At 43.9% G+C, this 23,861-nt stretch overlaps 1 protein-coding gene across 1 annotated transcript in view; it reads right to left on the minus strand.

Moving 5' to 3' along the window:
* The window catches only part of slc25a25b (solute carrier family 25 member 25b), a 67,526-nt gene extending 55,635 nt beyond the window's left edge, over nt 1–11,891 (minus strand). The window contains exon 1 of the mRNA XM_060913100.1: nt 11,023–11,891. Coding sequence (XP_060769083.1) covers nt 11,023–11,325 — 303 coding nt within the window. The 5' untranslated portion in view covers nt 11,326–11,891. The remainder of the gene's footprint in view (nt 1–11,022) is intronic.
* Between the last annotated feature and the right edge of the window lie 11,970 nt (nt 11,892–23,861).

Raw genomic sequence — 23,861 nt, forward strand, 5'->3', positions numbered from 1 at the left:
ATAAGAGAATTACAATGGTTTTTCATGTGACAAAAGTGTGCGATTAAATTGTGATTAATCGCGAGTTAACTATGACAGTCGCGACATTAATCGCGATTAAATATTTTAATTGCTTGTTATTTATAAATCACATCTGTTATCACCCAGATGAGAATGGGTTCCCTTTCCAGTCTGGTTCCTCTCAAAATTTCTTCCTCGTGTCGTCTGAGGGAGATTTTCCTTGCCACCATCATCTCAGGCTTGCTCATCAGGGATAAATACATTTACTTGGGATAAAATTTGCTCATATGTTTAAAAAAAACCCTTGGGACTTGGTTGTTAAGTAACTTTTTATCTGCTACCATTAGTCTTAAATTATGTCAGCGTCCTCCACATGCCCCTCAGAATATATTTAACAGTTAATTCACATAACTAACAGTAAAGATTGAAGAATTAAGCAGTGCTGTGACAGAAATACATTTACTACAGTAACAACATCTCCTTTCTACAGGTGTGTTTTATGTAATCATACATAGTACATGCATGTGTAATGGCATTTTATATATTTTTTTTCACCATTTGCTAAAATAAATGGACGAATGTCTTATTTAATTTACGCAATGCTCTCAACTCCCCCAACCCATAGAAGTGATTAAAAAATGGATATTGAAAAAAAATGAAATTCTATCAGTCAGTCATCGGCTCCACTGTTCCTCTACACCTTCTGCAGTCAAAACCTGTGTTATGTATTGTTCTATACAAAACGTTTTGTGTTGTTTTATAGCTTTGATGTAAAGCACTTTGGGTACCTTTCGGTTATCGTAAAGGGCTACATAAATAAAATTTGATTGATTCACCAACACTTCGGACTTCCAACTATCATAGCCTAGTAGTTTGTGTCTAAAACAAATACCTGACCAAAGTGTGGGTCGATATAGTATTCTCTGTGAATTATGGTACATTTAGTACACTCAAGTATTTCTCCTTCAGAAACGGTTCCAAGAACAACCCATTCGGAAGCTAGAACCCCAAGAAAAACCGCATCAGCGTTTGTGTATCACAATGGCAGCAAAATTTCGCAACCCTCTCTGGACTCCTAAAATCATACCACAACAGCATCCTGTTCTGCCTTGGCTGTGTAGTCTTATTGTTGTAAACACCTTTTATTTTTCTAGTGGTCTGGTTTCCATCAAATCCTGCACTCCGATTGGCTGGCGAGCAGGTGCATATCCTACGATACGGACCCCAGTTACGGACCTCTGGCGACTCGCTCGTTCACAACAAACATCGTAGCAATTTTTGTCAACATTTATTTTCGCATTTCTCAGGAGAATAGCATTAACTTTACAGCATGGATAGCAATAACAGTGTTCACAGCGAAAGCGAGTTTTACTACCCTGAGGAAGAAGAAATAAAAGAAAAAACATTTCAGGAGAAAGCTAAAAACCTCTAACTGCTGCCAACACCAAGCAAAAACATGGCTGAATCCTGAATGACTCAATTTTGTATAAATAGGGGACTACATAGGCGGCAAAATGTAGTTTTTTTCCTTGCCATGGAAGTGCACCTGTATACCAAGGAGGAAGCCATTTGCATGACAGTCATGAATGAGGATTCAAAATGGCGGCTCGCCTCAGCTCAGTTTTCCCTTTCAGGCACTCTTGTTTTCTGTTAGAATTTGGTAAAGGGAAAAAAAAAAATTATACATTTTTTTTTTTTACTAACCAGCTTAAGGTCGGTCCGTATGGTAAAATACTGTGACTTCGGCCTTGAATACTGACCTTGGCCCAGAGGGCCTCGCTCAGTACTTTCAAGACCTCGGTCACGGCATTTCGCGATACGGACCACCCAGCCGGTAAATAACACTTTTTTTTTTTTTTTTTTACACTTCTAGCATGTTTGTAACTTTACAAAAGATCAATAATTAAATAAAGCCACATTTTTGCAGCGCTGCAAAAATATCACCACACTAGTTAGATCCCCCCCCCTCCCAAGTGCACCACCTTTCCTCGGAGTCATTCTCTGTCTGCTCATAACAGCAACTTGATATAATTTCCATGGCTTTCCCCAAAGCGTTTTAGCGTATCGGGCCCGATACGATACGCTTGCTCTGACTGATGATACGCTTAGTCGCTTTAGATAAAACCCGATACGCTTAGATTTATACCGATACTTTAAAATTTCGTACCCACAAGTAACTGGATGCATAGGAAAGCAAATAACAGATCCATTTACATATTGATTGATGTGTTAAACAAGCGGTCTTTTTTTTTTCCAATGTTTGTGTTGATTGTCAAAGTAATATGTCCACGTGGTATGATGTAAACAAACTAATCTGTTGGCTGTCAAGATCATGTGTTCAAACCGTCCAATAAAAATATCGAAAGAAAACGTCAGACATCCTGGAATTTTCCGATTAATTACAAGCGATCTCACTGGCTGCCGATGTTGTCCCCCACCAGACGGGCAAAGCCGACTGATTTTAAATCACAAAAGTTTGACCTGGTCTATTATAATTATGGCTTCCATCAAAGATTGGTTGACTAAATGTCAACAAACCCACACAAGTGACTGCGCACAAAACCAGACAACTGTCACGACAACGAAAACATCAAATTTTTATCACAGCGACTGGCTCAAAAAGCACTCACAGGACAATTTGATCCATATCAGCATGGATGACAGCAAGATGGACTATGAGAGGGTTGCCCAACATTGGGCCAAGCAAAAGCCAAGGAAAATTAATCTGCTTTAAAGGAGTAGAAAACTTAATTCATTAGTTTGGGTTTGCAGAAAGATGACGTACTTATAAAAACACTCTCACGAAGTGAAGTTGTCCAAATGTGTCAAATGCAGCATAATTTCAAATAATAAGCATTTTTGGCAGTGTGATGTCACTGGGATCCATTTAACAAAAGGTGGCTCGGGATTCTTTTGTTAAAGGCTCACAGTGACCTCACACTGCCAAATACGCTCATCATTATTATTTGAAATTATGCTACATTTGACACTTAAATTCTCTTCATGAATGTGTCAAGTTCATAATCTTTCTGCAAACTTAAATGTATGAATTAAGTTTTTTCCTTTAAATATATACATTTTAATCTTAATCTAGTCCATTTAATAAAAGTGCCAAAACTTAAACTTTATAATATGCAGTTGCCTTACTTTTATTTTCAGTGTATCCTAGTTATACACAGGCATGAAAACGGGTCAGGGGTGAAAAAGGTGAGAAGGGTGCGCGAGTGGTGATGTGGCCTCTGGTGTCGTTTTATTTTGTTTGGGGGGTCCTCCCCCAGAATAATTATAGCATCCTTACTAAGTATACTGTATTGACATTTGCACAAGGACATACAGTACAAATACATGTAGTTATAGTGAAATTATGCCCTGGAAAAAAAAATGTGAATAATAGAACGAAGAAAGTGGAGAACACACAAGGAAGTGTGATCATTTTTTCCTTTTATTTGCCTGGACCACCAGTGTCTCCATGGCCCGCTTTCGCCGAGTTGCCCCATGTTTCAGCCTTGCCCGCTTCTCTCCTTCAGCAGTCTGTTTCTTGGCCTGCTGAGCACTGCAAGTTGCTTGAGAGCCATACTTGCTCTGCTGCTGCTTTTCCTCCTTGTTCACCCTCTGCTGGTGTTTGTATGTGGCTGCTGCAGAGTTAATGTTCTTGCACAATGTTCTGTCCACTTCCCCAAACTTCACATCCTCCATTCTAAAGAGCTGCATAGCTGTCTTCCCCCTGGACGTCACCGTGTACTTGACCGTCTGTATTGCATTAAAGGTTTCCACATTCATGTTGCCACTCCTTTGATCAATTACATCATTCATCAGACTAAATGAGGACTCGACTCGAGGTCCATGAAAGATGGAGAGGCAACACTTAACCAGTGCACCCAGGGAGGGGTACTTGTCTGGTTTGTTGAAGACATGACCCCACCACTCCACGATGCTCTCTCCCTCCTTGAAGCTGGGGATGGTCAGGTCAACACTGAACCGCACAAGTTCCCTCTGGATATCCTGGTCTGCTGGCAAGAGGTGCCCCAGCATACCACTCAGCCTGCCGAGATATGGAAGTACCTGCAGCTTTCAGTTCTTTTTAAATCAAGGCTGAATACTTTCTTCGTTGCTGCTGTCTTTTATTAAATCAAATTTGAGACTTTTAATTTGATTTCTTTCAGCACGGACAGCACTACAAAATGGCGTCTCCACTATACAGTGCCCTATATAGTGAGTAGCGAGCAATTTCGGACACAGGGATTGTCAAAAGACGAGCGCGCCCTCTTTCGAATGCTGACGTAATCAAGCCGGAGGTTTTGTTTGTTTTGATGGCAAATCAGGAAAGTTTGAAAAAAGTAGGAAATTCAGTCCGATGACTCAATCCAGCTTCCAGCGGTCTGGTCTGCACTCTGACTGATGTGTGCACGCTCTGGCCAGCAGGAGAAGAGGCGCAAAATGATGCTGCTTGCCCTTCGCAGCGAGATGTACCCGTCGCTATGGCGTCAATATCAAAGCAGGAGGAGGAGGCGCAAACCGGCATGAACTGCGAAGCGACCTCCTTGCCCTTTGGGTCAATATCAAACCCCCCCCCACCAATTTTTTTTTCTCATCGGATCTACACAATTCACGTAGGTCACCCATTTTTGTTTCAAAACGGCGAATTTCGCCGAAAGGTGAGAGATTTTCATGCATGTATACATATATTACAGTAATTGCATCAGAAACATTCTAAATCATTACAGTTATAGTAATACAACAACTTATTTTAAGCTGGCAGGTCTTAGGTTCAGATCCTTTTGTGATCAACAGGAGATCATGATTGATTCTCTTCATTGGATTGCACAAGATGGAGCAAACCACTATTCATATTTTCATGCACATTTTTGTTACAACACTACTTGATCATAGATAATTAAGGGATCCCTGTAGATTTTCAGTCTATCATACACCCAAGTAATCTATAACAAAAAACAGGTTAACTTGCATGTTGAACTTTAAGATGAAATTTCAAATGTGTATACATTAATACTATTTAGGTCAGAAATCACTGAAACACTCAGTGCGTTTACATGCACATCCAAATCGAGCTACTGTCGGTAATCGAGCTAAGGGTCCCAGCAGGGGTGCCAGAGAAATCCAATCCTACATGCACACAAGGAAATCGAGCTATTGTGTGAGGTACATTGTGCACCCAAGCCACAGGTGGCGCTACACACCCCATCGTGTTGGTACACTTCCGGTTGTCGTCATGAAGAACTATTCAAGAGTATAAACAAAGTTATCAGCAGTGTTGCCAGATACTGCTGACGTTTTCCAGCCCAAAACATGTTCAAATCCGCCAAAATGCACTTAAAACCGCCCAATCTGGCAACACTGGCAGTTCCGTGTTCACAGGTTCCGTGCTCAAGCTGTTAGGCTTGCTCTAACAGACTGTATGGCTACAAACTGTCCTGCGCAGACCACTGTTTTGTAAGACAACTTATTTTGCACAATTGTATATTTTTCTAAAGTCCATTTTTTGCTTACAATTTAACTTATGTCTTAATAAACACACAAAGTTCAATTGTTTTGTTTTTATTGACATTCTTCAGATGTTGGACACACAAATACAATGACTTGTTTATGTACACAATTCACAGCTATGCAACAGCTGTACAGATGTATTTGGTGATACAGTAAGTGAGCTAAATTTTAACACTGCAAACAATGCCACAAAAAGAAAAGGATTCATGCCGTTGTCATGATTCGTTGTCATGCCGACCGAGGCTGTTGTGTTTCCCGCTTGTGGTCTCGTTACTCGTCACTTCCGGAAGGGGCAGTGCTGAAGTAAGTAGCTCGACTACGTAGCTCGATAGGGTTTACATGCACCAAGTAGCTCAGCTACAATCGCATAATCTAGGTCGTGTAGCTCGATTACGAGAAACCAAGTTCGGTTCGATTTCAGCCTAGCTAAGGTGTATCCATGGCATTTAGAACTTCTATTTCAGTCGAGCAACGGCAGAAATTCGATTTTCTCTATGTGCATGGAAACGCACTGACTGGTAAAATCTATCCTATAATCATGATGTATCAAACCTCTCAGAGACCCTGAAAATGCACCTGAGAGCATCTATTTAAAAAAAAAAAAAAAAAAAAAAAAAACTTTCCATGGGCGCATGCCCCCGGACCCCCCCCCCCAGTTTCGCTTTGTGCCTTTGGTGCTCGTTTTCACACCATTGGTGCTCAATTGTCTGTATTATCACGCCAGAATTTAGGGCTTTAATTTTTTCTGGGGAAAACACTGAATTTCTGATAAATACTGCCAGTGTAAGAGAGTTTATGGACCAGTAGTTTTCAAAAAGTATCCTTCTTATGAACTGTGCTGCCATGAAGCTGTGATATTTTTAGACTGGGTTGTCATAACATGAAACTGTACTCCAACGTAGAACCATTTTGGGAACTATTAACTCTCCCAAGATCTACTACATAACCTTTAAAACATTCTTGCGAGTATGTTAGTGCTGAAAAAGGCTTTATGGTTTATTTATATACACAGTACTGTACAAAAGTCATGCACCCTGTGGTTTGTTTGGGTTTTTTTTTTTTAGTATAAACTGTTAGTGATTTTTATTTTATTATTTCTACATAAAGGAAGTGTGACAGTCAAGGTCTCGGGAAGAATCATGATCAGTTCTGCAAGATGCTCAGCAAAAATTACAGCTTATTTCCTTAGAAAAACGCACACATTGCAGCGGCGACTATTTAAAAAAAAAAAAAAAAAAAAACGCATTAAATACTGACTCATTTATTGGCGTTTACTGCTCTTTACAGTATTTTTACCTCACCAACTTTGTTGGAGGAGGTTGTTTTCGTCTCGGTTTGTTCCCAATGTAACTGAAAAAGTAGTGGATGATTTTTGATTAAATTTTGAGAAGAGGTGGGGCATGGATCAAGCAACAATTTATTAGATTTTGATGCAAATCCGGATACGTACAGCTTTAGGCGACATTACAGGCATTTAGTAGACGCTCTTCTCTAGAGCGACATAAAACATACCTAGAACAGCCTGGGGAGCAGTTGGGGGTTAGGCGTCTTGCTCATTCCTGCTGGTCCAGGGAATCAAACTGGTGACCTTTGGATCCCAAAGCTGCCTCTCTAACCATTAGGCCATGGCTTCCCCATGTTTAGTATTATACACTGCCAGAAACAGGGGTACAGTAGGAGTCCATTTCTGTCCCCCATGGTATAATCTATACTAATGTACTCCCATGGGCTCATTATTGAACCTCAAGGTTCAACACTACTTGTACCTTTTTAGGGCTGAAAAGATACATATTTGCTCACAAAACACTATATAAAAAGGGTACAAATAAGTACCTTCAAGGGTACTGCCCCAGTGACAAGCCATTGTACCCTAAAGGTATAACGTACTTTTGCTTTCTATGAGTGTAGTAAAGCGGCAGTTACAATTATCGACACCTTAACCATCTTTCAGTCACTGCAAAAGTAGAAAAGACTTTCAATATATAAATTGTGCATGAATAATTATTCAAACTTCCACTTTGGAATTGTTCCATTCTCTACCCACTTCCTAAATCTTTTCGTAGATCGCATTTTGTTAATCATTCGTTGCTGTTTGTATTAATTTCTAGTTTTGTAGTTTACCAATAAACGTCAGACAATTGACATTATAACCGCATGAAAATCCAGGTCAACAGTCGCATGTCATTCCGCGAACCAAAATATAAAATGGTCTCCTGATATTGTAATACGTGGTAGATATTTACAACAAACTGCAAAAGATATTTTCTGAATGGAACAGAAAAATCTGAATATTTCAAGCATGTAACTTTTTATATATAACTAAACCCTGTGCGTACATGCGTATTGTAATACTTCGCGATACAAATGCATCAGCACAGTCCTTAAATAGGCTTAATACATAGAGCCAAATTACTCAATTCTGATTGGTCAATCAAGGAGGGCTTTTTTTTCCTAAACACGGGGTCATATTTCTGAAATGCTATTGGCTAGTTCGTTGCTTGGTTACGGTTACAAAAATTAGCAAATTCTCCTTTTAGATCAATCACAGAGTTTTCTTGCATTTAGCAATCAGCTTTTGTAAAGTTCCAATAAAATTTTGTAAACCACTTCCAAATCCTCGTGTCGTATCGCTGTGTCATGATGAAAGACGCTTTAGAAACTGATTCAAACGTGCAAGATAGTCTTGCACCCTGATTGCTTCAGAAAACGTGAAATGACAAATATTGCGAACTTGAATGTCTTCCGAAGTATGAATTTGGCCCTATACATTAAACAAGCAATTGTATGGTTCAGGGCAGGCGGCTTCATCCCCGCAGACGGCGGCCTCTCAGAGACGGCGATCCACCACCAAGGCTGTCGTTGGTGAAGCCGAGGAAAGGAGAGAGAGCCGGTGGGGGGAGAGGAGGCTCCGACGACAGCGGAGAGTGCAGACAGCGTCAACAGACACCCGACCAAGCAACTTCCCCTGCAGCAGACCGTGCAGCTCACGCATCGGCCTATAGTCATACTAGGCACTGCAACTCGACAACTGATGGATGACCCCTGGCGCAGATCACCATGATCTTTTGAGATCGAAGGAGCCAAACAACATTATTATAATAAGTTCAATTTATATAGCGCCTCTCTCAAAACCCAAGGTCGCTTTACAATAATAGACAAAAAAAAAAAAAAAAATCCACCAAATATACCCCTTTTCCACCAAATCAGTTCCAGGGCTGGTTCGGGGCCAGTGCTGGTGCTGGTTCACAACTCGTTCAACTTGCGAGCCAGCTGAGAACCAGTTTGCTTTTCCATAGCTCAGGGTGCTAAGGGGAGCCACGTCATTACGTCGCTGCATTTGTATAAACCTTGGCGTGAACATCATAACAACAACATGGAGAAGAAGCAGCAGCAACAAAAATAATAAATGACTTCGCATTTGTACAGCTGCTGCTTCTCGCCGCTTAAAAATGGCGACCTTGCTATTGTTGTTGGTCTTAACAACTCCGCCCCCCACTGATGTAAGCGGTTCTTTCCTCTGGCCCAGCAGAGAGTTGGTGCTAGCCTGGAACCGGTTTTTCTGGCCCCACAGCCAGTTCTTTGTCAGTGGAAACAGAAAACCTGGTTCCAAACTAAGCACTGGCCCCGAACCAGCCCTGGAACTGCTTTGGTGGGAAAGGGGCAATAGAGGTCAGGATGTCATTCCAGTGGTGTAGCAGCCACAGGCCCACCAAAAGGCGCACGAAAACAAGTCCCACATCTCCAGCACAGCTGCTGTGACGCTGCCAGCAACATCGCTCGAACACCACACCATGGATCCACAAAGCGAGCACAGAAGCACCGCCACGCAGAGTGCTGGTATGTCACAAACTGCCTGCACAGTCGCCGTGATGCCACCGAGCAACATCGCTCGGTGGCATCACCCACAGCAAACCAAGGCCTGGAGGGAACCGACGCTCAAAACTGGGTCCGGAGCTACACCACAACCGGCAGACTAAGGGTGTATTCAGACCAGGATAATTCGATAGTTCACTTGCTTTGGTCCGAACCAAATGTTTTTTTTATTTTTTCATTTTGGTGCGGTTCGCGTTCACACTGTACATTTTAGTAAGCGGACCAAAATCTGTCAACAAAGCCATGCGCCCTGAGGTCGTTCGGCTATTGGTCAGAGACGACACGCGCACAAAGCGTTAAGTTCAAAAGTAGTCATGGAGGCTTTCCGTGCTGTTATTCTTTTTAACATGTCATCAAAGCTATATGTTTTTTCCAGTTTTTACTGTTTTCACAATTGTGCGATTACTATGCTGTTGTACAAGTAATTTATCAACGACGACTTCAAAGGGCAAGGTGGCTACGGAGGATAGCGCTGATGAGCGCACATCATGTTGTGACAGTTCTGGCTCTTCACGCAAGATGGAGAAGGTATGTGTCGGGATATTCGCCTTATCCATCGTAATAGATGAATTTCTTTTTTGCGTCGCTAGTACCGCCACTTTTTGAAAGAATGTCCCCGATTTTAATGTAGGTCTGACGGAGTTTCTTCACTTTTAGCCGACATTGTTCTGAGGAGCGCGTGAACCCCTTCTCCTTCATTTTCTCACTGAATACAGCAAACACGTCGGCATTTTTGTGTGTTCTCTCCAAAAGCTCAGATATGTGGACATCTGCCCATATATCCACAAGGGTACGCGTTTCTTCCTCGGCCCACGTTTGCCCCCTACTCATTTTTTGTACTCTGTAGTCTAGCCTACCACTGGTCTGAATGACTGAACGACTGTTGTAAGGTTCCCTTGACAACCGAAACAGTGTTTGCGCTTTGCGGTGGAGTGTCAAGACTCTGTTTCCCATAATGCTCGACAAACGACGGAAGCTCCCGAGGTACAAAAACAGCAAAACTGTCGGATTAGGTCCGGTCTGCTTTCACACCTCCAAAAGATCCGCACCAGAGTTCCTTTAGTCCGGACCGAGTCCGACCTTGCAGCTCGGTCTCAGTCTGCTTGTTTGGTCCGGACCAGAGTTCGGTGGTTTGTATTCAGACCAACCCAAAAGGTCCGGACCAAACAACGTAGGTGTGAATACGCCCTAAAACACCTCAGACAAACGTCAAACTTAAAAAAAAAAAACCCAGTGAGAAGCAGCAGCCAGAATGCGCACGACGTACTCTCAACCGGAAACGGAATTAATGAAATTAATCTAAATTGGAATGATGTTGCCGCTGTGTAAACAGTTTTCAAAATGGCGGCGCTGACACTTCACGTTTGAAGTCTCGCCCAAGTCTCGCAAAGATCTCGCGGATACGCGCCGCCTACCGTGGACCAAATGAAATACATTCAGCATGGCTAAAAACCGAAAAGGCTGATCAGTGTAATACAATATTCCAATCCGAGTCACGATATAAATAAATGTTACTAAAACCGAAAAACACGTTAATTAAAAAAATAAAGCAAGTTTAAAAATGACTTCAGTTCCCATTTAAAAAGGTCCTATCTAGAAAACAGGAGGAAAAGGAGAAGGAGAAAACCTGTTCATCAGACTGACCTTAAGCTCATGCTCGGTGCGATGGAGCCCGAGTTTCTTCAAGCCGATGGTCAGGTCGTTCACACAGATCCCTCCGTCCCTGTTCACGTCCAGGATCTGGAACAGGACCTTGAGGCGATGCTCCTGCTCGGGGCCGCCACACACCACGCAGACATGCAGTTCGTCTTTCGCCGCTGGGATCACAGCACTAACCCCGACATCAACCCCGCCGCCTGGGTCCGAGAGCCGATACTCGTCCGAGCGGCACTGACACAACACATCCCCCAGGATGGGCGAGGCGAACGAGCCCTGCTGGTGCATCATGCGAAATAAAGCGCGGGAGGACCGGAGCACAAGAAGTTAACTTTTTTTTTTTACGAGTTTATATTTTTGTACGAGTTTTACAGTTTAGTTTGTAGAATAAAGTCTCACAGAACCCCCAGAAAAAAAAAAAAAAGTTAATTAAACTTTTACCACAGTCCTGAAGCTCGTGCTAGCTAACCGGCTAGCTTTACTGTTCAACTCTGCACTACTCGGATGAAAAACATTAAACATTCACAAATTTGTGTGATAAAGTCAAACCGTGTTCTTGGTTGTACCTAAACCGCATTACTCACATCCGAGTTTTCAGAAGAAACCGAAAGAGTTGGTTTGAAAAGCGATATTTAGTGCTCCGTGAGAAACAGACGAACCGCTCGTCTGACTGATGAGGTGGACGCTAGCCGAGGCTAGCCGTTCAAACGCCGTTTTCACAACGATAAACACAAAATATCGATCCCAACAACATCGCACCTATTTGCTATATCTATCCAGTCATAAACTCGGAAATAAATACCCGTTTTTGGATAACCGACACCGGATAATCCGGTTTGAATTACCGGTCCGCTGACAGCTGATACACAAATGGAGTAGGCGGGGCTTGGAGTTCGAGGAAATGAATGACTTGTTAGGAAAGGGGGCGGGTCGTTTATAACAAGCGTGATGGATGGGCATGCAAGCCAATCACATTCAAGAAACGAAACCACCACCCCCCACCATCATCAGCATCATCATCCCCTCCTCCTTCTCCTCCTCCTTTATCCCCGCCCACCATTAGTCATGCTGGCAGCTTCCGTTTCACAAGAATGTGCACGTGAGAGAGGAGCATTACATCACTCAGGTTGCAACTAGTCACTATCATTAAACCTGGCCTGATGGAGAAGATAGCCAGGGGGATATCACAGATTCTAAATCAATAAATACTAATAATAATAATAGGGGTGGTGTAGTGGTTAGTGCTGTCGCCTCACAGCAAGAAGGTCCGGGTTTGAGCCCCGTGGCCGGCGAGGGCCCTTCTGTGTGGAGTTTGCATGTTCTCCCCGTGTCCGCATGGGTTTCCTCCGGGTGCTCCGGTTTCCCCCACAGTCCAAAGACATGCAGGTTAGGTTAACTGGTGACTCTAAATTGACCGTAGGTGTGAATGTGAGTGTGAATGGTTGTCTGTGTGAGCCCTGTGATGACCTGGCGACTTGTCCAGGGTGTACCCCGCCTTTCGCCCGTAGTCAGCTGGGATAGGCACCAGCTTGCCTGCGACCCTGTATAGGATAAGCGGCTACAGATAATGATAATAATAATGCAATTTGCTAAAACAATGTTGTTACACAAATACAGTGGTGCAAAAAAGTATTTAGTCAGTCACCAATTGTGCAAGTTCTCCCACTTAAAAAGATGAGAGAGGCCTGTAATTTTCATCATAGGTACACTTCAACTATGAGAGACAAAATGAGAAAAAAAAATCCAGAAAATCACATTGTCTGATTTTTAAAGGATTTATTTGCAAATTATGGTGGAAAATAAGTATTTGGTCAATAACAAAAGTTCATCTCAATACTTTGTTATATACCCTTTGTTGGCAATGACAGAGGTCAAACGTTTTCTGTAAGTCTTCACAAGGTTTTCACACACTGTTGCTGGTATTTTGGCCCATTCCTCCATGCAGATCTCCTCTAGAGCAGTGATGTTTTGGGGCTGTCGCTGGGCAACACGGACTTTCAACTCCCTCCAAAGATTTTCTATGGGGTTGAGATCTTGAGACTGGCTAGGCCACTCCAGGACCTTGAAATGCTTCTTATGAAGCCACTCCTTCGTTGCCTGGGCGGTGTGTTTGGGATCATTGTCATGCTGAAAGACCCAGCCATGTTTCATCTTCAATGCCCTTGCTGATGGAAGGAGGTTTTCACTCAAAATCTCACGATACATGGCCCCATTCATTCTTTCCTTTACACGGATCAGTCGTCCTGGTCCCTTTGCAGAAAAACAGCCCCAAAGCATGATGTTTCCACCCCCATTCTTCACAGTAGGTATGGTGTTCTTTGGATGCAACTCAGCATTCTTTCTCCTCCAAACACGACAAGTTGAGTTTTTACCAAAAAGTTCTATTTTGGTTTCATCTGACATTCTCCCAATCCTCTTCTGGATCATCCAAATGCTCTATTGCAAACTTCAGACGGGCCTGGACATGTACTGACTTAAGCAGGGGGACATGTCTGGCACTGCAGGATTTGAGTCCCTGGCGGCGTAGTGTGTTACTGATGGTAGCCTTTGTTACTTTGGTCCCAGCTCTCTGCGGGTCATTCACTAGGTCCCCCTGTGTGGTTCTGGGATTTTTGCTCACCGTTCTTGTGATCATTTTGACCCCACGGTGTGAGATCTTGCGTGGAGCCCCAGATCGAGGGAAATTATCAGTGGTCTTGTATGTCTTCCATTTTCTAATAATTGCTCCCACAGTTGATTTCTTCACACCAAGCTGCTTACCTATTGCAGATTCAGTCTTCCCAGCCTGGTGCAGGTCTACAATTTTGTTTCTGGTGTCCTTTGACAGCTCTTTGGTCTTGGCCATAGTGGAGTTTGGAGTGTGACTGTTTGAAGTTGTGGACAGGTGTCTTTTATACTGCTAACGAGTTCAAACAGGTGCCATTAATACAGGTAACGAGTGGAGGACAGAGGAGCCTCTTAAAGAAGTTGTTACAGGTCTGTGAGAGCCAGAAATCTTGCTTGTTTGCAGGTGACCAAATACTTATTTTACCGAGGAATTTACAAATTAATTCATTACAAATCCTACAATGTGATTTCCTGGATTCTTTCCCCCCATTCTGTCTCTCATAGTTGAAGTGTACCTATGATGAAAATTACAGGCCTCTCTCATCTTTTTAAGTGGGAGAACTTGCACAATTGGTGGCTGACTAAATACTTTTTTGCCCCACTGTATACTTATCAGTTTGGCCAAACTCAGAAGGACAGCTCGACAAAATTGGAAAAAGAAAAACATGGATGAACAGAAACTTTCTTCTCTTTAATAGAAATGTATTCATGACGGTGATGTTCTTCATCTTCTCATGGAAGATGGCACCACAGATGGCTGCCTCTGTGTGTTGGTGCACATTGTTACCTTGCCCAGGACGGAGTCCACCGGGGGCGAGGTATTGTTTTCGGTCAGGTTTCTTTGTTTCTTTCTTTCTTTCTTTTGTTTTTTTTTGTGAACGATACGATGGGAAAACGGCTGGATCAATCTTCATTAAATTTTCAGGATAGATGGGTATTGGTCTCAAATAGAACCTCCAACATTTTGAGGGTCATCCGGTCAAGGTTTTTGTGCCTACTGCTTCATATAGAGGCAGTAGCCACTATGTCATCATGCTATAAGTGTAACAATCATGCAGTACGGTGTGTTCAGATTGTCTGAGAGCAGTATGGTGTGTTCTGACTGGCTTAGAGCAGCAGAGAATCAGAATCAGAACCATGTTTATTGACCAAGTATGTTCACACACAAGGTCAAAATCAAGGTCAAGGTCACCAAAAAGGTCAAAATAGTTTTTTTTTCATGATATCTTTCTTCATGTTCATCGTAAGTGCTACCGGGCGAGGTTTGTTTTGCCTTATTTTGTTTGTAAACTCTGTTCACTGCTGCAGTACTCAAATCTCTTTCACCAAAGAAGAGCTCTTGAACATCAGGGGAACAACTCCAGTGGACTTACTACCAACTTTAGTGGTGTCATCCATGGAATTATTGGACATTCTGGTCAAAGGTGTTCTCACCTTTGTTCATTCAGCAAGATGCCAGATGAGAGGGAAACACACTGGTACAGACTTCACGTTCTGCTTCTTCCTTCAGCTGCTCCCGTTAGGGGTCATCACAGCAGATCTGTTCCACATATTTGATTTTGGCATCGGTTTTACAACCGGATGCCCCTTCTGTTAGCCATGGGGTTCAAACCTGGAACCTTCTTGCTGTGAGGTAACAGTGCTAACCCCTACACCACCGTGCCACCTGGCCTTCGCACGCCGTTACTTGTGATATTTCTCTCCAATGTGCGCTCATTGTGCAACAAACTGAACGAGCTCCAGCTGCTGATGGGGAGAAACAGGGACTTTCCTACATCTTCTGTTTCATGCTTCACGAAGATGTGGCTATGCAGACTCATACTGGACTCTGTGCTGCAGCTGGCCGGCTTCCACCTTTTCAGAGCGGACCGTAACACAGATCTCTCCGGTAAGACGAAGGGTGGTGGAATCTGTTTTTATGTAAACAGCGGCTGGTGCAGCGATGTGTCAGTGATCCTGCAACACTCTTCTCCTGACCTGGAATAATTTTTCATTAATTACCCTTCTACTCCCCTGTGAGTTCATTTCATTCATTCTGGTCGGTGTTTCCATTCCACCGCAGGCCAACATGCAGGACGCACAGCACATGCTGGCCGATCAGATACTAGGTGTGGAACAGAGTAACCCGGACTCCCTAGTTATTGTCATTGGTGACTTTAACAAAGGTAACTTCAGCCTCGAACTACCCAAATACAAACAATCTATTAAATGCCCAAACCAGAGAGGAGAATATTTTGGATCGCTACTACACTTCAGTCAACAATGCCTATCAGGCCATCCCCTGTGCTATACTGGGTCATTCTGACTACATCATGGTCCACCTGATTCCTGCATACAGGCAGAAATTAAAACTGAGGAAACCTGTAGTGAGGACTTCAAAGATGTGGAGCAATGAGGCTGCGGAGAACCTTCAGGCATGCTTGGACTGTACAAACTGGGACATGTTCAGGACTGCTACCAATAGTCTGGATGAGTACACAGAGGCTGTGACATCCTACATCAGCTTCTGTGAGGACTGCTGCGTTCCATCACAAACCAGGGTGAGTTACAATAATGACAAACCCTGGTTCACAGATAAGTTAAGACAACTAAAGTTGCAAAAGGAAGAAGTGTTCAGAAGTGGGGCCAGGAACAGGTTTAGCAAGGTAGTGAGAGAAGCTAAATAACTGTACTCTGAGAAAGTCCAACACCAGTTCTCAGCCAACGACTCTACGTCTCAGACAGATCACTCAGTGCGTTTACATGCACATAGAGAAAAGCGAATTTCTGCCGTTGCTCGACTGAAATCGAAGTTCTAAATGGCATGGAAACACCTTAGCTAGGCTGAAATTGAACCGAACTTGATTCCTCGCAATCGAGCTACACGACCTACAGTGGTGCTTGAAAGTTTGTGAACCCTTTAGAATTTTCTATATTTCTGCATAAATATGACCTAAAACATCATCAGATTTTCACACAAGTCCTAAAAGTAGATAAAGAGAACCCAGTTAAACAAATGAGACAAAAATATTATACTTGATTATTTATTTATTGAGGAAAATGATCCAGTATTACATATCTGGAAGTGGCAAAAGTATGTGAACCTCTAGGATTAGCAGTTAATTTGAAGGCGAAATTAGAGTCAGGTGTTTTCAATCAGTGGGATGACAATCAGGTGTGAGTGGGCACCCTGTTTTATTTAAAGAACAGGGCTCTATCAAAGTCTGATCTTCACAACACGTTTGTGGAAGTGTATCAAGGCACGAACAAATTAGATTTCTGAGGAGCTCAGAAAAAGCGTTGTTGATGCTCATCAGGCTGGAAAAGGTTACAAAACCATCTGTAAAGAGTTTGGACTCCACCAATCCACAGTCAGACAGATTGTGTACAAATGGAAGAAATTCAAGACCATTGTTACCCTCCCCAGGAGTGGTCGACCAACAAAGATCACTCCAAGAGCAAGGCGTGTAATAGTCGGCGAGGTCACAAAGGATCCCAGGGTAACTTCTAAGCAACTGAAGCCCTCTCTCACACTGGCTAATGTTAATGTTCATGAGTCCACCATCAGGAGAACACTGAACAACAATGGTGTGCATGGCAGGGTTGCAAGGAGAAAGCTACTGCTCTCCAAAAAGAACATTGCTGCTCATCTGCAGTTTGCTAAAGATTACGTGGACAAGCCAGAAGGCTATTGGAAAAATGTTTTGTGGATGGGTGAGACCAAACTAGAACTTTTTGGTTTAAATGAGCAGCGTTATGTTTGGAGAAAGGAAAATACTGTGTTCCAGCATAAGAACCTTATCCCATCTGTGAAACATGATGGTGGTAGTATCATGGTTTGGGCCTGTTTTGCTGCATCTGGGCCAGGATGGTTTGCCATCATTGATGGAACAATGAATTCTGAATTATACCAGCAAATTCTAAAGGAAAATGTCAGGACATCTGTGCATGAACTGAATCTCAAGAGAAGGTGGATCATGCAGCAAGACAACAACCCTAAGCACACAAGTCGTTCTACCAAAGAATGGTTAAAGAAGAATAAATTAATGTTTTGGAATGGCCGAGTCAAAGTCCTGACCTTAATCCAGTCGAAATGTTGTGGAAGGACCTGAAGCGAGCAGTTCATGTGAGGAAACCCACCAACATCCCAGAGTTGAAGCTGTTCTGTACGGAGGAACGGGCTAAAATTCCTCCAAGCCGGTGTGCAGGACTGATCAACAGTTACCGGAAATGTTTAGTTGCAGTTATTGCTGCACAAGGGGGTCACACCAGATACTGAAAGCAAAGGTTCACATACTTTTGCCACTCACAGATATGTAATATTGGATCATTTTCCTCAATAAATAAATGACCAAGTATAATATTTTTGTCTCATTTGTTTAACTGGGTTCTCTTTATCTACTTTTAGGACTTGTGTGAAAATCTGATAATGTTTTAGGTCATATTTATGCAGAAATATAGAAAATTCTAAAGGGTTCACAAACTTTCAAGCACCACTGTAGATTATGCGATTTTTGCCGAGCTACTTAGTGCATGTATACCCTATCGAGATACGTAATCGAGCTGCTTACTTCAGCACTGCCCCTTCCGGAAGTGACGAGTGACGAGACCACAAGCGGGAAACACAACAGCCTCGGTCGGCATGACATGTCACCTTAGCCGCCACTTTATTAGGAACACTTGTGTCTGGGCATGTACGCACCCATTTCCAATTAGTTGGTAAGTTATTAGCATGTTAGCAGGCTAACAGTTAATATGTTCACCATTACAGATCAACTTCAACTTAGTGGCCATTTTATTAGGAACACTTCTGTTCGTACATACAAACTACAAACACTCTTCTTGTGAACACGGAACTGATAACTTTGTTTATACTCACAGTGTTGCCAGATTGGGCGGTTTTAAGTGCATTTTGGCGGGTTTTGAACATATTTTGGGCTGGAAAACGTCAGCAGTATCTGGCAACACTGCTCTTGAATAGCTCTTCTTCATGACGACAACCGGAAGTGTACCAACACGATGGGGCGTGTAGCGCCACCTGTGGCTCGGGTGCACAATGTACCTCACACAATAGCTCGATTTCCTTGTGTGCATGTAGGATTGGATTTCTCTGGCACCCCTGCTGGGACCCTCAGCTCGATTACCGACAGCAGCTCGATTTGGATGTGCATGTAAACGTACTGACTAAGTACAAACCTTCAGCCCCCCAATCTTGCGCCTGGCCAACCAACTGAATTCTACTGAGTTCTACCGTCTCTTTGAAAGACAATGGGACTGTCCTGATATCATCCTCCGTTACCCCTTTTCCACCAAATCAGTTCCAGGGCTGGTTCGGGGCCAGTGCTGGTGCTGGTTCACAACTCGTTCAACTTGCGAGCCAACTGAGAACCAGTTTGCTTTTCCATCGCTCGCGGTGCTAAGAGAAGACACATCATTACGTCGTTGTATACGTCATTACGTCGCTGTATACGTCAGTTACGTCGCTACGTTTGCATAAACATTGGCGCGAATATCGAAGCAAAAACAACGCGGAAGAAGCAACAACAACAACAATAATAATAATGGATGACTTCGCGTTTGTACAGCTGCTGCTTCTCGTCGCTTAAAAATGGCGATCTTTCGCGGTCTTGTTATTGTTGTCGGTCTTAACAACTCCGCCCCTCGCTGACGTAAGCAATTCTTTCCTCTGGCCCAGCAGAGAGTTGGTGCTAGCCTGGAACCGATTTTTCTGGCCCCAGAGCCAGTTCTTTGTCAGTGGAAACAGAAAACCCGGTTCCAAACTAAGCACTGGCCCCGAACCAGCCCTGGAACTGCTTTGGTGGAAAAGGGGCACGTGACTCCACACTCCAGCTCCTGCCCACCACCCCCACCTCTACTGCTGCCGGGGTCTCTCTACAACCTCTCACCCTTGAAACCCATCCATCCACCACCACAGCCTCAACTCTCTCCATTCTGGAAAGGGACATCAACAAGCTGTTTAAGAAGCTGAACACCCCGGCAAAGCAGCAGGTCCTGACTCTGTCTCATCGTTTACCCTGAAGCACTGTGCTGATCAGCTGTCTCCAGTGTTCAGACATCTTCAGCACCTCACTAGAGACATGCCATGTGCCAGCCTGCTTCAAGGCCTCCACCATAATTCCCATCCCCAAAAAGCCAAGGATCACAGGATTAAATGACTATAAACTCATTGCCCTGATTTCTGTGGTGATGAAATCCTTTGAGCGCCTTGTGCTTTACCACCTTAAAGCCATCACTGACCCACTCCTGGATCCCATGCAGTTCGCATACAGACCCGCATACAGATCTGCAGATGATGCTGACAACATGGCTTTTCATTTCATTCTGCAGCACCTGGACTCCACAGGAACCTATGCTAGGATCTTGTTTGTGGATTTCAGTTCCGCCTTCAACACTATCGTCCCAGCTTTTCTGCAGGACAAGCTCACCCAGTTGAGCATGTCTGACTCCACCTGCAGGTGAATCACTGACTTGCTGTCTGACAAGAAGCAGCATGTGAAGCTGGGGAAACACGTCTCTGACTCCCGAACCATCAGCACTGGATCCCCCCAAGGCTATGTCCTTTCTCCTCCACTCTTCTCCCTGTACACTAACAGCTGCACCTCCAGTCATCAGTCTGTCAAGCTCCTAAAGTTCATAGACAACACCACCCTCATTGGACTCATCTCTGATGAGGATGAGTCTGCCTACAGGTGGGAGATTGACTATCCGGTGTCCCGGTGCAGGCAGAACAACTTGGAGCTTAAAGACAGTGGAGACTTCAGGAGGAGCTCTGCCACACCCTCCTTCATCACCCTGTTCGACTCCCCGGTAACCTTTGTGTAATATTTTCACCGCCTGGGCACTATAATCACTCAGGACCTTAAGTGGAAGATGAATACCTGCTCTCTCACCAAGAAAGCACAGCAGAGGATGTACTTCCTGCAGCAGTTGAGGAAGTTTGATCTGCCAAAGATAATGATGGTGCACTTTTACACTGCCATCATCAAGTCCATCCTCCCCTCCTCCATCACTGTCTGGTACACTGCTGCCACTGCCGATGACAAGGGCAGACTGCAGTGCATCATTCGCTCTGCTGAGAGGATGATTGGCTGCAACCTTCCATTTCTTCAGGACCTGTACGAGTCCAGAACCCTGAGGACAGCAGAAAGGATTGTGGCCGACCCTCTCACCCTGGAAACTTTTTGATTCGCTCCTGTCTGGTAGGAGGTTGCGGTCTATTAGAACCAAAACCTCATGCCGTAAGGCTAGCTTTTTCCCCACTACAGCTGGCCTCATCAATAAGGTCAGAGACCCCCACTGACTTGAACCTCACACTTTCAATCTGTAACATTAATCCACTTTGTCTCTGAACTGCGATTTTGCACATTTCATGGTCATGGCATATATCATCATCCTGTGAACTTTTATTGCACATTCCGACTCACACTGTACAGCTTGGCTATTTATTTAACCCATTGCACATATTCTCTTCGGCAGCATGGTGGTGTAGTCGTTAGCGCTATTGCCTCACAGCAAGAAGGTCCGGGTTCGAGCCCCATGGCCGGCGAGGGCCTTTCTGTGCGGAGTTTGCATGTTGTCCGGGTGGGTTTCCTCCAGGTGCTCTGGTTTCCCCCACAGTCCAAAGACATGCAGGTTAAGTTAACTGATGACTCTAAATTGACCGTAGGTGTGAATGTGAGTGTGAATGGTTGTCTGTGTCGGCCCTGTGATGACCTGGCGACTAGTCCAGGGTGTACCACGCCTTTCGCCTGTAGTCAACTGGGATAGGTTCCAGCTTGCCTGCGACCCTGTAGAACAGGATAAAGCAGCTAGAGATAATGAGATAAGACACATTCTCTTCTTCTTACACATTCATATTATGACTCTTCTTCATCTTCATCATGTGACCTGTTTTTGCACATTCCAAGACATACTGTATGACATTACATTATCTAGAGCGACGTATAACATACCCAGAGCAGCCTGGGGAGCAGTTGGGAGTTAGGTGCCTTGCTCAAGGGCACTTCAGCCATTCCTGCTGGGCCAGGGAATCAAACCGGTGACCTTTTAGCCCTGAAGCTGCTTCTCTAACCATTACCACACTGTATAGCTTGGACTTCAAAATAACCTGTGGACATAGCCCTTAAATATGTCCATCCATTATAAACTGTGGGTGGTAGAAATGGGCAACTGGACTTGCTTGAAGATTCTTGAAAACGTTTCACCTCTTGTCCAAAAGGCTTCCTCAGTTCTGTCTGACTAATAGGGAGTGTCAGATAGTCAGACAGAATGGAGGAAGCCTTTTGGACGAGAGGTGAAACGTTTTCAAGAATCTTCAAGCAAGTCCAGTTGCCCATTTCTACCACCCACAGTTTACTATGACCTGGATGATTGAGAATCTTCACAGACATGTCCATCCATTATCTGTAGCCGCTTATCCTGTTCTACAGGGTCGCAGGCAAGCTGGAGCCTATCCCAGCTGACTATGGGCGAGAGGCGGGGTACACCCTGGACAAGTCACCAGGTTATCGCAGGGCTGACACAGAGACAAACAACCATTCACACTCACATTCACACCTACGGTCAATTTAGAGCCACCAATTAACCTAACCTGCATGTCTTTGGGGAAAACCGGAGCACCCAGAGGAAACCCACACAGACATGGGCAGAACATGCAAACTCCACACAGAAAGGCCCTCAGCGGTCCCTGGGCTCGAACCCAGGACCTTTTTGCTGGGAGGCGACACTGCTAACCACTACACCACCGTGCTGCCCCTTAAATATGTCTATCCATCCATCCATTATCTGTAGCCGCTTATCCTATTCTACAGGGTCGCAGGCAAGCTGGAGCCTATCCCAGCTGACTATGGGCGAGAGGCGGGGTACACCTTGGACAAGTCACCAGGTCATCACAGGGCTGACACATAGAAACAAACAACCCTTCACACTTACATTCACACCTACGGTCAATTTAGAGCCACCAATTAACCTAACCCATGCAGACATGGGCAGAACATACGGTACAAACTCCACACAGAGAGGCCCTCACTGGCCACCCGAACCCAGGATCTTCTTGCTGTTAGGTGACAGTGCTAACTACTACACCACCATGCTGGCTCTTAAACATGTCCACTTTTCAAATTTGTCTCATCTCATCTCATTACCTCTAGCCGCTTTATCCTTCTACAGGGTCGCAGGCAAGCTGGAGCCTATCCCAGCTGACTACGGGCGAAAGGCGGGGTACACCCTGGACAAGTCGCCAGGTCATCACAGGACTGACACATAGACACAGACAACCATTCACACTCACATTCACACCTACGGTCAATTTAGAGTCACCAGTTAACCTAACCTGCATGTCTTTGGACTGTGGGGGAAACCGGAGCACCCGGAGGAAACCCACGCGGACACGGGGAGAACATGCAAACTCCACACAGAAGGGCCCTCGCCGGCCACGGGACTCGAACCCGGACCTTCTTGCCGTGAGGTCAACCACCGTGCCGCCCCTTTTCAAATTTGTATATTTTAGATTCTTCTTATTTTTTATTCTATTGATATAACTACTTTTGTCTTTTTTTTTAATTCTATCTTAGCTGTTCAAGCACCAATCACCAAAGCAAATTCCTTGTATGTGAGAACATACTTGGCAATAAACGATTCTGATGATGATTCTGATGATGATGATGATGATGCCTATGATGAGGATGATGATGCCTATGACGATGATGATGATTCCTGCCTATTACCAGCAGATGGCGGTAAATGCTCAATTGTAAGTTCTTACACGTTCTATTATAAGCAAAAAAAAAAAGTATGCAAATGTAAATGATCCTTAAGTGCCTCAGCATTAAATTCAGAACCATAATGAAACGTTTTATTATAATCTTATTTCAAAAAAGCTCTCAAGAAACACAATCTGCTGCTAAATATTTATTTATATTATAGCATATTTATGAATTGCACACAACTTAAAGTTGTTTTTTTTTTAAAGTGGTAGAGGGAGGTCGAGATTTCAGTATAATTGAACACAGCAGAAGTGTTTGAATATAACTGCAGCTTAGAACTCTAGTATGCAAATATTTTATTTTAAGCAAGTCGACGCGTCACGGTAGGGGCGTGGCTTGGACATTCGAATGTATCTATCTTCAAATGTACATACTAGCTCTTTAGTGAGGAGGTGTGAATAGGAAGCTGCCATAAATAACTGAACGTACTCTATAGTACGGAAGTAGGCAGTACAG

Source organism: Neoarius graeffei, chromosome 28, assembly GCF_027579695.1.
Source record: "Neoarius graeffei isolate fNeoGra1 chromosome 28, fNeoGra1.pri, whole genome shotgun sequence".
Lineage (NCBI taxonomy): Eukaryota > Metazoa > Chordata > Actinopteri > Siluriformes > Ariidae > Neoarius > Neoarius graeffei.